Source organism: Sebastes umbrosus, chromosome 21 (assembly GCF_015220745.1).
Source record: "Sebastes umbrosus isolate fSebUmb1 chromosome 21, fSebUmb1.pri, whole genome shotgun sequence".
Classification (NCBI taxonomy): Eukaryota; Metazoa; Chordata; class Actinopteri; order Perciformes; family Sebastidae; genus Sebastes; species Sebastes umbrosus.
The window spans coordinates 2,158,696-2,174,811 of record NC_051289.1 but is presented as its reverse complement, the minus strand read 5'-3'; the positions used below and the strand labels follow the sequence as shown (position 1 = coordinate 2,174,811).

General features: G+C 40.3%; 1 protein-coding gene across 2 annotated transcripts; it reads left to right on the top strand.

Moving 5' to 3' along the window:
- The first annotated feature begins 252 nt into the window (after positions 1-252).
- Positions 253-11,530, top strand: klhl15 (kelch-like family member 15). 2 transcript variants are annotated; one of them, XM_037756346.1, is made up of 10 exons: positions 476-529; positions 3,829-3,916; positions 5,657-5,765; positions 6,389-6,527; positions 6,928-7,116; positions 7,270-7,494; positions 7,665-7,826; positions 7,924-8,133; positions 8,419-8,609; positions 8,805-11,530. In XM_037756346.1, exons 3-10 carry the CDS (start codon positions 5,746-5,748, stop codon positions 9,643-9,645), a joined length of 1,977 nt encoding a protein of 658 aa, XP_037612274.1. In that variant the 5' UTR covers positions 476-529; positions 3,829-3,916; positions 5,657-5,745; the 3' UTR covers positions 9,646-11,530. The 2 variants fall into 2 exon arrangements, with proteins under 2 accessions (XP_037612272.1, XP_037612274.1); XM_037756344.1 differs by lacking the exon at positions 5,657-5,765 and having other exon boundaries at positions 253-529.
- Positions 11,531-16,116: the final 4,586 nt, after the last annotated feature.

The window sequence follows — 16,116 nt, the reverse complement described above, 5'->3', positions numbered from 1 at the left end:
ATTTATATAATATATATTATATATATATTATATATATAATATATAATATAAATATATTTTATATATATATACAATATATATAATAATATACATTATTTATAATATATTATATATATTTATTAAATATTATGTGAGAGATGTGTCACTCTCTGTTTTGGAGATCAGTAACACAGTTGAGGAGTGACACATCTCTCTCATAATACACGATCTTTGCTGCGCCGCACAACGCCCTTCAGTTCCGCCCAAAAGGGGAAATGACGTCGGCGCAGGAGAAGATGGCGTCCGCAAAGCCTGCTGTGGAGCGCTGATACATCCAGAGATCCATGGTGGAGGAGGAGGACCTGCTGCCGTTACACCGGTTCATGTAGAGCCGAGCAGAGAGGGGGGTTCGGTTCTCTATCGTCTCGGGCAGATGGACGACACCATGGCAGTGCTCCGCTGCTGTCCGCTTTCTTGAATCCCGGGAATCGAACCCGCTACTTCATGTCCGAAGGAGGCAGAGGAGCCTGGTCGCAGAGGAGCTGCCGAGGTGAGGCGGAGGAGTGTAGCCGCTAAGCTAACGCTGTTCCCGGGTAGACTCAGTGTCTGTTCCTCCTCTACAGCTCCAGCAGCTCCTCTAGCTGCTGACAACACAGATCACCACCAGGACAGACAGTGAGGCTGGTCCGGCAGCGGGCTACAGATATAAACACAACACAAACACAACACATAGCTACAGATATAAACACAACACATAGCTACAGATATAAACACAACACAAATACAACACATAGCTACAGATATAAACACAACACATAGCTACAGATATAAACACAACACAAACACAACACATAGCTACAGATATAAACACAACACATAGCTACATATATAAACACAACACATAGCTACATATATAAACACAACACATAGCTACAGATATAAACACAACACATAGCTACATATATAAACACAACACAAATACAACACATAGCTACAGATATAAACACAACACATAGCTACAGATATAAACACAACACAAACACAACACATAGCTACAGATATAAACACAACACATAGCTACATATATAAACACAACACATAGCTACATATATAAACACAACACATAGCTACATATATAAACACAACACATAGCTACAGATATAAACACAACACATAGCTACATATATAAACACAACACATAGCTACATATATAAACACAACACATAGCTACATATATAAACACAACACATAGCTACAGATATAAACACAACACATAGCTACAGATATAAACACAACACATAGCTACAGATATAAACACAACACAAATACAACACATAGCTACAGATATAAACACAACACATAGCTACAGATATAAACACAACACAAATACAACACATAGCTACAGATACAAACACAACACAAATACAACACATAGCTACAGATATAAACACAACACAAATACAACACATAGCTACAGATACAAACACAACACATAGCTACAGATATAAACACAACACATATACAACACATAGCTACAGATATAAACACAACACAAATACAACACATATATAAACACAACACAAATACAACACATAGCTACAGATATAAACACAACACAAATACAACACAGATATAAACACAACACAAATACAACACACAGATATAAACACAACACAAATACAACACATAGCTACAGATATAAACACAACACAAATACAACACAGATATAAACACAACACATATATAACACATAGCTACAGATATAAACACAACACAAATACAACACATAGCTACAGATATAAACACAACACAAATACAACACATATATAAACACAACACAAACACAACACATAGCTACAGATATAAACACAACACAAATACAACACATATATAAACACAACACAAATACAACACATAGCTACAGATATAAACACAACACAAATACAACACATAGCTACAGATACAAACACAACACATATACAACACATATATAAACACAACACAAATACAACACATATATAAACACAACACAAATACAACACATAGCTACAGATATAAACACAACACAAATACAACACAGATATAAACACAACACATATACAACACATAGCTACAGATACAAACACAACACAAATACAACACAGATACAAACACAACACAAATACAACACAGATATAAACACAACACAAATACAACACATAGCTACAGATATAAACACAACACAAATACAACACATAGCTACAGATATAAACACAACACAAATACAACACATAGCTACAGATATAAACACAACACAAATACAACACATAGCTACAGATATAAACACAACACAAATACAACACATAGCTACAGATATAAACACACAAATACAACACAGATACAAACACAAATACAACACAGATATAAACACAACACAAATACAACACAGATACAAACACAACACAAATACAACACATAGCTACAGATATAAACACAACACAAATACAACACATAGCTACAGATATAAACACAACACAAATACAACACATAGCTACAGATATAAACACAACACAAATACAACACATAGCTACAGATATAAACACAACACAAATACAACACATAGCTACAGATACAAACACAACACATATACAACACATTTACCTCTTAAACATGTGTGCATAGTTATATTTGTTGTGTGTATACAATGGAGAAAAATCTGTAATATTCCTGGATTGTGACCTCATGCCATTGATAATACTGCAAATATATAAATATTGTTATGCCTTTATCAGTGGGCAATATACATATAGGCTCAGTCACTATTGTATTACCTCACTTGGCTATAGATAGTGACTTCCCAGACATTTATTTAAATGATTGCCACTTGAAGTATTTATATACTTAGTTATATTCCACGACAACACTGTTTTTTTGCAGGACAAATGAATGTTGTTGTTTTTTATTCGTTTATTGTTTATTTGTTTATTTATTTTGCACAATTTCAGACTACACAACATAACAAAAACAATAAATGAATACTACAAAGTGCAGGAAGATGCAAAAACCCCACTGGGCTTATCTGAAGCCTCCACCTAGAGACAAGAGACAGATTAATATAAATAAATAATATGACTACATAATAGTGATAACAAACAATTAGAACAACATATATAAAATAACAACAATAACAATACAGTAAATATATAAAAAAAAGTGTGTGTGTTGCATGGAAGTGTATGGTTATTGTTTATGAGGAGGATATTGATTTAAATATAAATAAAGACAAAGACTTTTTTATTTATTATCAGAAATATACATACAACAAGACACTGTCAATTATCATAACCGTAAGAAAAACATCTTTAGGTTGAGCATGGGCAACAATTTATATCAAAGATAACATTCAAATTGAATAAAAATAAAGTGAAACTGGTCAAGGAACAAGTAATACAAAAAAAATAATAAATAAATGATTAATGAAAACTGATTGTGGCCAAAAACCTCGGGTGATTTACATTTTAGTTCATATATAAGTGCAGAGAGCAACGAGTCAACTAAGATTTCTTTAGTCAATTAGTTATTTTTATGCTTTTTTCATGCTGAATGACTTATTTCTAAGAAACTCATGAGCTCATCTCTCTCATCTCCGGTAAACACCAGATTTAAAGTGGTGCTTTTGTGTGATTCTTTGTGGAGTTTTACAGATCTGACGAATAAAAGTACGAGTGTTAGTTGACTAAGAATTTCTTTGGTCGAGGAGAGCCCTAAAAAAAGTAAATTGTGATCCCTGCTTGCCCCCTGAATGTGTCGTTGCACATTTGATTTGTTTCCCCTCCGTCTTATTGGTCTTCTTCTTGTCTCCTCTGTCAGAACCAGGGAAACACAAACACAGGAAATGCGAGCGGCCCCTTAGCACTCAGCCGTCAAAGCCTGTGATTGTTCGCCCGGGCTCCAAAAGGTACGGGTTTCTCTCTGTCTGCAACACTGCATGTTAAACTCAAGCAAACCCCTTCCTGTCACTATTAACTCAGCACCCATCTTACCCATCATTCCTCTCTTTCTTCCTCCTCACCACCTTTCATTGTCTTCTGTTTGTTTGTCTAACCTGGAGGTTTGTTTCCAACCCGTCTGACTGCTCGTGTTTATTGACTTCAGTGTTATTATTACTGATGAATTATGTACAAAACTATGAAAATAAGATACAAGTTGTATTTAACTGGAATGATCATTTAACCCTGACTTCATTACGACATCAACTAACATTCATATCATAACATGCATTTGACTAAATGGACTCGGAAAGTAACCATAATGAAGTTTCCTGCAATTAACACAAATTTGACTACGGTTTTATAATAACATATGAGAAGTGAAGAGATTGAAAAACACAATAAGGCCAAAAGTATGTGGACCGTAGACACCCTTGTCCACATGAGGTATCGAACAATCACACATGAATGTAATGTTCAGGCGTCCACATACTTTTGGCCAAATATATTTAAAGGACCAGTGTGTAACATTTAGGGGGATCTATTGGCAGAAATGGAATATAATATTAATAACAATGTTTTCATTAGTGCATAATCACCTTAAAATAAGAATCGTTGTGTTTTCGTTACCTTAGAATGAGCCGTTTATGTCTACATAGGGAGCAGGTCCTCTTCATTGAGCCAGTCGCCATGTTTCTATGGTAGCCCAGAACGGACAAACCACTGTTAACTTTTTCTGCTTGGGCCGGAGTCGATAATGTTACTCGCTCCAGAACGTCACTCCGTTCAGCCACCAAGAAACAAAACACGGGAAACCTCTGTTGGTCTGGAGGAGCTGCAGCATTTATTCACTAGATATTCTCAGAGCTAAACTAACTCTGTCCTCTGCTCCACTGGCTCACTTGTTCGCTCACAACATCACACACACAGGGTCCAAAATTAACACCCACCAAGCGGCCGGCAACGTTAACAAGTCAAGAGAGCGCCCACGAGCGTGAGACTGACGAGTTTCATTCATTCAAAGCCTATCGCTCCTTTGTGGAGCATAGGCCGTTGACCACGGTCCGCCAGAGTCTTTTGTCCTGGGCTTTCCTCTCCAGTTGTTTCCATGTCAGCCCGCTCTGTTTGATATCCGTGTCAAGGTCCCTGCGCCAGGTGTTCTTGGGCCGGCCTCTCCTTCTTTTGCCTTGTGGGTTCCATCTAAGGGCCTGCCTGGTGATGCTGGTACCGGGTTTCCGGACTGACGAGTATGACGTTAGTATTAGCGTTATAGCTGTGAGCGTAGCAGTGCAGTGCGTGTACAGTTCAGACTGTTGCTGAATAAATGCTACAACTCCTCAAGACCCAAGCCAAGCTCCCGTGTCTTACTTGCCACTTGCTGATTAAACTGAAGGCGGTTAGCCCCGAAGCTGCCGACAACAACGGCCCAGGTGGGCTGAACTTTAAGGTGGACCAGCTATTCTCGTTTTAGTGACTTTAGTGACTCCACTCCTCCGATTTTTGCTCAGCTTTTTTTTCTTCCGTCATATATCGTCATATTCTTCTACACGCTTTGCACACGCGATCTACAACCTCACCGCTGGATGCCGCCAGATGTTACACACTGTCCCTTTAACATGCACAGAAGTCCTTGTATGGCTTTATTTTGTTATTCCAGTTTGCAGACGTTCATGCTTTAATGTGGCGGTTGTGTTGGCTTTGTCGTCCAGGTGATTGACGCTCAGAAAAGGGACATTGTTAGCATCTACTGGACACAAGGGGCACTGTCCTCTGATTGGCTCGGACAACCCCCTCTGACATGCCCGTGGCCAATCAGAGGTGAGTGTGCTGTGTGTGTGTTTGTTTTCATTGTTAATGAGTGACTGAGTTTGTGTGTTTTTTACTTTTTGTGTGAAAAAACGAATTAAAATTAAATCTAAGTTTGTGTGTGAGACTTCTTTATCTCTTTGTGATTTATGTGTGTGCACAACTGTGTGTTTTCATGCCGAAGAAAATGGATGATGATGCAGGAATTTCCTTTCTCTCTCTTTATTTTTACCAACCTCTCCGTGTTGCAGTGGAGCAGGTTATTTCCCCAGTGTGTCAGCGCAGAAACACACACACGTTTGAAAAGAGTAACGGCTTGTTTAGGATGCAGCAGCTGAAGTGCTGAGCTTTTAATGCAGCCGGACGTCCTATTGAATGCCCTTCCAGTCCCAGACTTACTTCATCCAGCAGCACACACACAAACACAAACATAACCTTTACCTCGGAGAGACTCGCAGTGTTGTGTCTGCTGAGTTTATTTTTGAATGAATTCTAGTTCATCCCTGCTTTATGTTGGCACCAGACAACTGTAGCCAAGTTCACCTTCTACATCCGTTCTAACGCTGTGTGATTCATGCCTCACCCCGTCTCCGTCCCCCACCTGCTCCTGCTTCTGCTCTCCGTCATGCCTCCAGGTGTGTTATGTCGGGGGCAGATGTGGAGGTGTACCTGTCCCAGGTGCACGATGGGAGTGTGTCGTCGGGCTTCCGGGCGCTGTACGAGGAGCGTCTGCTGCTGGATGTCACGCTGTTGATAGAGGAGCACCACTTCCAGGTACACAAAGAAAGCTCAAAATGTGCGTTGCTTTTAAATGCACAGTGTCTCAGATTGTATGATACATAATCTCGGTCCTGCATGGATGTCTTTGGGGAACTTGGACATTTCAGTCACAGATCTGCTCATAAAATTTGAATAAATGAACTCGCTGGATGATAGGAAATCTTCTTAGCAACTTTGAAGCTGGAAAAAAAACATCAGGCCTTTTAATACCTAATGCCTTTTAAATGTCCGAGCTTTGTGAGATATCCATGCAGGATATGTAGTTTATGGTCCTGGATCAGGACTAGGTGTGGCAATAAGTCAGAACTAGAAACGTTTTGGCCTTTACGAGCGACATTGCTGCATTGTCGTTTATGTAAACATGTGATCATCCGCCATGTCCATCCTCCTACAGGCCCACAAGGCGCTTCTGGCCACCCAGAGCGATTACTTCCGGGTCATGTTCACAGCAGACATGAGGGAGAGGGACCAGGACAAGATCCACATGAAGGGGCTGACAGCCGCTGGGTTCGGCCACATCCTCCGATTCATGTACTACGGCTCCCTGGAGCTCAGCATGCCCACCGTCCAAGAGATCCTACAGGTAACGCCACACACCCACTGATTGACTGACACTGCTTCGCCAGGACTCATGAAAAACGCGGATACAGGAGTTGTCCAGAAGTAGCATTTCATACATCTTTCACTATCAGAAAACACTCTCACACTTTCCTCCTCTCACTTCCTGTCCCTGCAGGCGGCCATGTACGTCCAGCTGACGGAGGCGGTGGAGTTCTGCTGCTCCTTCCTGCTGGCCAAGATCTGTCTGGAGAACTGTGCCGAGGTCATGCGCCTCCTGGAGGACTTCAGCGTGGGCGTGGAGGGCGTCCAGGAGCAGCTCGACAACTTCCTACTCGAGAACTTTGTCCCCCTCATGAGCCGACCCGACTTCCTGTCCTACCTCAGCCTCGAGAGACTGCAGGTTCGGTTCTTGTTTGTACGCTTTATGCAACAGAGTTAGAACTAGACATGCAAACACAGTGAAACACTTCCTGTGATAATGTGGTGGTGGTTTTTCCACTAATTAGCTGAATTAATTGTGACTAAAAAATATACTTGTGTAATGCCAAACCATCTTTTTCTCTGAACCAGGCGTACCTGAACAGCGACGCTCTGAGTCGCTTCCCAGAAATCGAGTTGTATGAAGCTGTCCAGTCGTGGCTGCGACACGACCGGCGGCGCTGGAGGCACACCGACACCATTGTGCAGTCCATCCGCTTCTGCCTCATGACTCCCGCCAACATCTTTGAGAAGGTCAATCCCGCGTTCTGACTCCTCTTTCCTGACAGGAATCCTCCGCAGGTTTACTGATGTTGTTGCTTATATTCTCTCCTCCTCATCCTCTTCACAGGTGAAGACGTCAGAGTTCTACCGTTACTCCCGACAGCTGCGGCAGGAGGTGGATCAGGCGCTCAGCTACTTCCATGATGTCAACCAGCAGCCTTTGGTGGAGACGCGCTCCAACCGCATCCGCTCCGTCCGCCCGCAGACCGCCGTCTTCAGGGGAATGATCGGTCACAGTATGGTCAACAGCAAGATCCTGCTGCTGCAGCGCCCAAAGGTGTCTGCTCGTTTGTCTGCCTATCGGAATGTGTGACTGTTTCTAGTGTTTATACTGAAGCACAGGTATCATATCGGCACTAGAATTAAAGGGATAGTTTGGATGCTTTTAAAGTGGGGCTGTATGAGGTTAACTATGGATAAGTACCTCATACAAGCCCACTTCAAAACACCCAGACTATCCCTTTAAAACATTTGAAATAATTCCCATCCCAGCTGTTTATGCAGCACAACCTTAATCTATTAACATGTTGTGAAATCAGTCCGCTGTGTTCTGATCCCTCAGGTGTGGTGGGAGCTGGAGGGACCTCAGGTGCCGCTGCGACCCGACTGCCTGGCTATCGTTAACAACTTTGCCTTCCTGTTGGGCGGAGAGGAGCTCGGGCCCGACGGGGAGTTTCACGCCTCCTCCAAAGTCTACCGCTATGACCCTCGACAGAACTCCTGGCTACGCATGGCTGACATGTCTGTTCCCAGGTTAGAGGAGCCCGGAGCTCTGGGTGTTTGTTGTATTGTTTTGCTCTGACCCATAAAGTGTTGTTGTTGATGTGAAATGCTCTCCTTCGTTGTCACATTATGTTAATTTCAAGGTGATTGTGCCGCCGCTCACAGACTTTATTAGAATGAATTATTCATGTGTCGATGCATATTCATGATGTTTGTTGTCTGCAGGTCAGAGTTTGCTGTGGGCGTCATCGGCAAGTTCATTTACGCCGTAGCGGGCCGCACGCGAGACGAGACCTTCTATTCCACAGAGCGCTATGACATCACAGAGGACCGCTGGGAGTTCGTGGACCCGTATCCTGTAAACAAGTACGGTCACGAGGGGACGGTGCTCAGCGGGAAACTGTACATCACCGGCGGCATCACCTCCTCCTCCACCTCCAAACAGGTGTGTGTGTTCGATCCAGGGCGGGAGGCGGGAGGCGGAGGAGGAGGAGGAGGAGGCGGCGGAGGAGGAGGAGGAGGAGGAGGAGGAGGAGGAGGAGGAGGAGGAGGCGGAGGAGGAGGAGGTGGAGGAGGCAGCTCAGGCGGGTCAGACGCACACAGGACACGCGCCGGCCGAGGCCCGCTGCTGCCCGGCACCCACGCCAGCTGCTGGGAGAACAAATCCAAAATGAACTACGCCCGTTGCTTCCACAAGATGATCTCTCACAACGGGAAGCTGTACGTGTTCGGAGGCGTGTGCGTGATCCTGCGGGCTTCCTTCGAGTCGCAGGGCTGCCCGTCCACCGAGGTGTACGACCCGGACACCGACGAGTGGACCATCCTCGCCTCCATGCCCATTGGGCGCAGCGGCCACGGGGTGGCGGTGTTGGACAGGCAGATCATGGTGCTGGGCGGTCTGTGTTACAACGGCCACTACAGTGACTCCATCCTCACCTTCGACCCCGACGAAAACAAGTGGAAGGAGGACGAGTATCCCAGGATGCCTTGCAAACTGGACGGTCTGCAGGTGTGCAGTCTGCACTTCCCAGAGTATGTGCTAGAGCACGTGAGACGCTGCAGCTGAGGTCTGCTCCACAACAAGCCTCCTTTTTATAGAAATGGGAATGCACTGTTCAAGGACCGAAGCGTCCCGCTGGGAGATCAGGTGTTTACAGGTGGGACACTCGTCTGACGCGCAGGCTTTTAAACCAGAGACCAGCACTCGCCTTCAGGTGAGGAAAAACATGGCCGGGGCCATACGTCTGCTGTTCTTAATGAAGCCAATCGCAGCGTGGCGTCGTGATGACGTCACATGTTAACAGTCAGCTTTCAGAATTCTCAGAAAATTATGGAAAAATTATTTGTGGGGAGAAAAAAAAGTTTAATTCTGCTGGTTTATGTTTCCTATTCTACTACTCACCTACTGTATTTAGGCTGTCCAGTCAGGCTCACTGCAGAAACGCACTGGAAGCGTCACATTCATTTACAAAGGGACCTTTTGTTATTTATTTCATTTCACCACATCCTGTCTGAATCCGGGTTCTCTGCCTGCACATGTTGATCTATTTAAACCTCCTGTATATCAAGTTATTGAGAAATAGGTTAGTGAAAGGCTATTTCAAACAAAAACACCCTATAAGATATATTTAAAAGCATACAATCAGGTATATAAACAAAACACTATATATACTGTAGTGTAGCTAATTCTATAGCCACATATATGAAGCAGATCCTGATGCTAACGCTTCGATCTGCTACCAGCCGTCACATTATCTCACTCACACATTTGCTTCCAGTGCGTTCCAGCTTTCAGTCCTACTCCTGCTCTTTACTCCCAGATATCCAGCATACTGTGCTCATGTTCATATTACATCACCGTGTCTCTCCTTCCTCTGAATACATGTGTGAGCTGAATGCAAGATTGAGAGGAAAAAAACCACCCCACATGGTACACGAGGGCTCATTCTTCATTTGACGTCATGATGATTTATTTTTTTTTGAGATAACATGCATTAGGAAGGAAAAGTTCTTTCTGTATCCGTCTAGTCACTGGCAGTGTTTTACTCACTCTCATCTACATTCCCTGCACTTTATTATTATTATTGCTGGTTCTTCTTGTGGCTGTTGGGTGTAATTGCACAGTTTTTACCAGCACTTCAAAGCAGCTGCAGTATTACAACCTGCTGTCATGTTCCAGACATTCACACACAGCGTCTGAAATTAACCTTCTGGCTTGATGAGGAACTGAAAAATGTACACGCCATGAAATATGCAGCTAGTTAAGATGTTTAAGAAACATCGGGCCTCATGCAGGAACATCTTCGTATTCTTATGATGAACTGCTCGTACGATTGTTCCCGGTCTGATTCACCAACGGATGCCTGCTCCGCTCCGTTTGTGGGAAGGTTTCATTCACAAAAAAGATGTTACCAAAGAGTAAAAAGAAGACTTTCACACTGCGGCGCTTCAAGTCTTGCTTTAGCTGTGTCAGTTTTAGGGACAAGTTCCATCACGATACGATAATATTCAATTCAGATATTTGCTGATATGACATGAGAAGTCTGCCACGATACGATTCGATTCAATTCAGGGGCCTGCGATCAATATGAGATGGTCTCATACAGTATGCCCGTCTAACACGATCAGATATATTTATATCAACTCACAAAATGCAACTAAATTATGTTTTGACAATTTCATTACTGGGCTCTTCCAGACATTTAAATGAAAAACAATCTATTCTTTTTAATAAAAAGAATAAAAATAGACTTCCTGTTGTTCACTACAAAGTTCCACATTTCTCACGTTTAAGTGCACATTAAAATAGTTCATCGCGATTAACCGTATATTATTTATCTGTTCAAAATGTACCTTAAAGGGCAATTAGTCAAGTGTTTAATACTCTTATCAACATGGGAGTGGGCAAATATGCTGCTTTATGGAAATGTATGTATATATTTATTATTGTAAATCAATTAACAACACAAAACAATGACAGATATTGTCCAGAAACCCTCACAGGTACTGCATTTAACATAAAACAATATGCTCCAATCATAACATGGCACATATCTTGAGGTCAGAGGTTTAAGGGACTCCTTTTGAAAAGGCTCCCTTTCAAAATGTATCGCAAATGTGGAGCGTTATTTAGCCTCCATTGTGACAAGCTAGTATGACATGGTTGGTACCGATGGATTCATTAGGTTTTCTAGTTTCATATTTGTTTGTCATATTTGGTTCTCCGGTATCATCTAGCTTTAAAAACTGAGCCCGCTAACTGAGCCCGCAACTGAGCCCGCTACAACCTAAAAATCGCAATGTTGTGTTAATGCCTTAAAGAAATTAGTTACAAATTTGCGTTATTATTGTGTTAACTTTGACAGTCCTGATTTAATATATATGTATATATATATATATATATATATATATATATAAAATCTAAAGAAACCTCTCAATAAATGTGCAGCCATGATGATGATCTGGTGAACAGAATAATAATTTTGCATTAATTTTGTGTTATGTATTTTACTTTCGTTCATTTCGTTACCATATTTAAACTCAATTCATTCAGATTATGGCGTTTTTATTATATATATTATTTCACGACAAGTCTGCACCACGTCTTTCTTATCTGAGAGAATATTATAAAAGAAGAGAAGTAAAAATGACACAAATTCTCTTAAATCTCTCGTACGCTTTAATCCTTTTCGTACGCTTTAATCCTTCCGTACAGCTGATTCCTGCATGAGGCCCTTTGTTTATTCACCTGTAAATTGGTCTGACACATTTCATGATTGTCACGTACAAAACCAGGTTCAGTGTGTTTAAGTGTCAGCTCGTATACAACCAGTAGAGCTCAGTATAACAAAGACTATCAAACAAAACCAGCCAGTGTTTTAGATGATTTTTACCAGTATGTCCACCAAAGCTGAATATGTTTTACCAGCGCTGTGCAGTCAGCTGTGTTAATTTCAGACATAGAAATGTCACCCGGAGCGCTTCGGTCATATCAGAAGTTTCTGTTGTCGTAAGAACTGTAAAGCTTTCAGCAGCCCAGCGAGCTCGGCTCCATTACCAGCCCCATGTTTCCACATATTTATTTTTTTATTTTCATGAGCCAACTGTGAAAAGGGCTAGAGCACATACTGATGCACTTCAGTCTGTCAGCCATGTATTTAAGCTGTTAAGTTATTTTCTGCTTTCACCGAGCTATGCAGTAACAGTTGTAGGGTTATTTATTACAAGAATCTCATTGTGAATCGTGTCGTTTTTACTTTTGTCCTCTTTCCTCGGTTCATCCTCGGCCGTCTGTCCAGTCCTCCTCAGCAGCGCTGCATGTGGCTAATGAATGGATGCTTTGAGAACACTTCCAGTGTAAGAAGAGATAATAAGATCAGCAAGTAGTGGAAGTATGTTAAATGTATTTAGATGGGTCTTAACAGATGATGAACAGGTACAGTTTTAAAGGAGGGTCCGTTTATTCACGTCTCCAGCAACTTTACATTTTCCTGTATGCAAATTGTCATTCACCAGATGTTACATTTACAGGTGTGCGACATGTTTTTGAGGGATCTGACATGAAAACACTCTTTTTAAACTCACTGTTCTTCGTATGAACTGATGTCCACACACACAAACCTCTCGACTCCCGAGCTTTACAGTGTTCATGTGACGCCACTGCGGTTTGTCTTTGACGCTTTGTGGCCCTGGTAGAATTCTTAGATTGTGTACACGTTAACGCCTCTTCAGCAGTGAGAAGTTGTGTGTTTCACTGTGGACTTCATAAAACATCTTTATTTTTAAAGAGGGGAAATGTTTGACAGCAAAATAATGTTTTCAGGAAATGCAGTCGGGCTGCAACTAACGATTACTTTCTTAATCAATTAATTGTTTCGTCAAAAAATTTTGAAAAATATTTTCCCAGAGTCCAAAGTAACGTCTACAAACTAGGGCTGTCAATTAATTAATTAATCGCATGATTGTCCATAGTTAATCCCAATTAATCAAACATTTTTTATCTGTTCTAAATGTACCTTAAAGGGAGATTTGTCAAGTATTTAATACTCTTATCAACATGGGAGTGGACTAATATGCTGCTTTATGTAAATGTATGTATATATTTATTATTGTAAATCAATGAACAACACAAAACAATGACAGATATTGTCCAGAAACCCTCACAGGTACTGCATTTAGCATAAAACAATATGCTCAAATCATAACATGGTAAACTGCAGCCCAACAGGCAACAACAGCTGTCAGTGTGTCAGTGTGCTGACTTGACTATGACTTGACCCAAACTGCATGTGATTATCATAAAGTGGGCATGTCTCTAAAGGGGAGACTCGTGGGTACCCATAGAACCCATTTACATTCACTGATCTGGAGGTCAGAGGTCAAGGGACCCCTTTGAAAATGGCCATGCCAGTTTTTCCTCGCCAAAATTTAGCATAACTTTGGAGCGTTATATAACCTCCCTTACGCCAAGCTAGTATGACATGGTTGGTACCGATGGATTCATCAGGCTTTGTAGTTTCATACGATGCCAGTATCTTCACTCTAGCTTTAAAACTGAGCCCGTTACAACCTAAAAATCACAAGTTGCGTTAAAACAAATTTGCATTAATGCGGTTATTATCGCGTTAACGTTGACAGCCCTACTGCAAATGTCTCGTTTTGAACTACCAACAATTGAAAACTCAAAGATCTTCAGATTAGAGAAGCTGGAACCAGCAAATGTTTGGTATTTTTGCTTGAAACAATTATTAGATTATCAAAATATTTGCATTTGTTTTATTTCAATCGACTAATTGATGAATCGACTATTAGTTGCAGCTCTGATAAGCAGCCATCGCACTGTAGCTTAGAAACTTGTTTCTATTCTAAGATGATCAAAACCTGGTAAGCAGAAGCTAAGTGAAAATAAGGAACACTAGGTAAAAGGAAAAATTGTATTTTTGCTTTCAAACTGCTTTCCCCCTAAATTAAAAACTTTTTTTTCTTTTTTCAAACATTTTTATAGTTAAAATTAGTTCATTCTCCATTTCATACCCCAAACTATTGTTCTAACAAGATCTTATATTCCTGTTTTTGCACTTTTTTTCCCTGATTGTTTAATTTTCAACTCCAAAACCTTCAGAATAACCACAGAAGTGTCACATGTGGTCACACAGCAATGATCCCACGGTCAGAGGCCTCTTTAACGCCACGTCTCTTATGTGTCGCTGACATCATGGACATCACATCTGCCACTCTGCAGTCCTCTCGCTGCTGCTCCTCTTCCTCCTCTCATGTTGCTGTTAAAAGAAGAAACGTGTAACCGATAAAGTACTACTGTCCTGATTTATGGCACATCCAGTCATAGCGCAGCATCCTTTAGTCCACCAGTCTACAGTCCGTCAGTAGGAAAACAGAATAGAGGATTTAAAAAAACATACCTTGCTGCAACGACTGTATCCGAAAAAGAAAGAAAAATCAGATTAACATACCTTATAATCTGAGTAGAAACTCTTTGGAAACGATTTGTAACTTCTTTCCAGAAATAAATGTTCATATTGGTCAACTTTCAGCTGACTGCCGAGTGCTTTTATATCTGTGTGATTGTTTCTGACTCTTCTTATGTTCATTTATGTCTCAACTCTGTGTTTACTATTAGTCACAGAACTAACTGATTAGTTGTTATAATACTATACCAGCATTATTATTGTCCCTGCACAGAAAAATGCAGTCATACAGAAGGAACTCGTGTATGTATTAAAGCCCAAAGCATATCTGTAAATATTATGATGACTCAAGCTGCATCTCATGATAATTTTCATGTTGATTAATTTGTCAATTATTATTGTAAATTGTTTGATTAGCCTATTAAGTTACATTGTATGGAAAAATAAATATATATATATATTTTTTTATATACACACATATATATATACACACATAAATAAATATTATATATAAATATAAATATTATATATAAATATAGATATATTTTTATATATACACACATATATATATATACACATATATATATATATTAATATATATATATTAACTTCTTATATATATATATATATATATATATATATATTCATATACATATAAGAAGTTAAGTTGGGCTATGATGTAAGTGATCTCTTATTTTATAATTTTTTTTAGACTTTTATTTGTGATCCAATATCCCAGGAGAACAAATTTTAGAGAGTACATGACTCTATTTGTGTATATATATATTTATTTATTTTTACGGACATTTTTTCAGACTTTTGTTTCCCAATATTTTTCAAACTTTTTTTCAGAGTCTTTTTTTCCAGAATTTTTCAAACTTTATTTTTCAAACTTTTTTTTAAGACATTTTTCAGACATTTTTTTTTACGGACATTTTTTCAGACTTTTGTTTTCCAACATTTTTCCAACATTTTTTTTCAGAGTCTTTTTTTCCAGCATTTTTCAAACTTTATTTTTCAGACTTTTTTTCAGACATTTTTCAGACTTTTTTCTCCAATATTTTTCAAACTTTCTTTTCAGACTTTTTTTCCCCAACATTTTTCTGACTTTT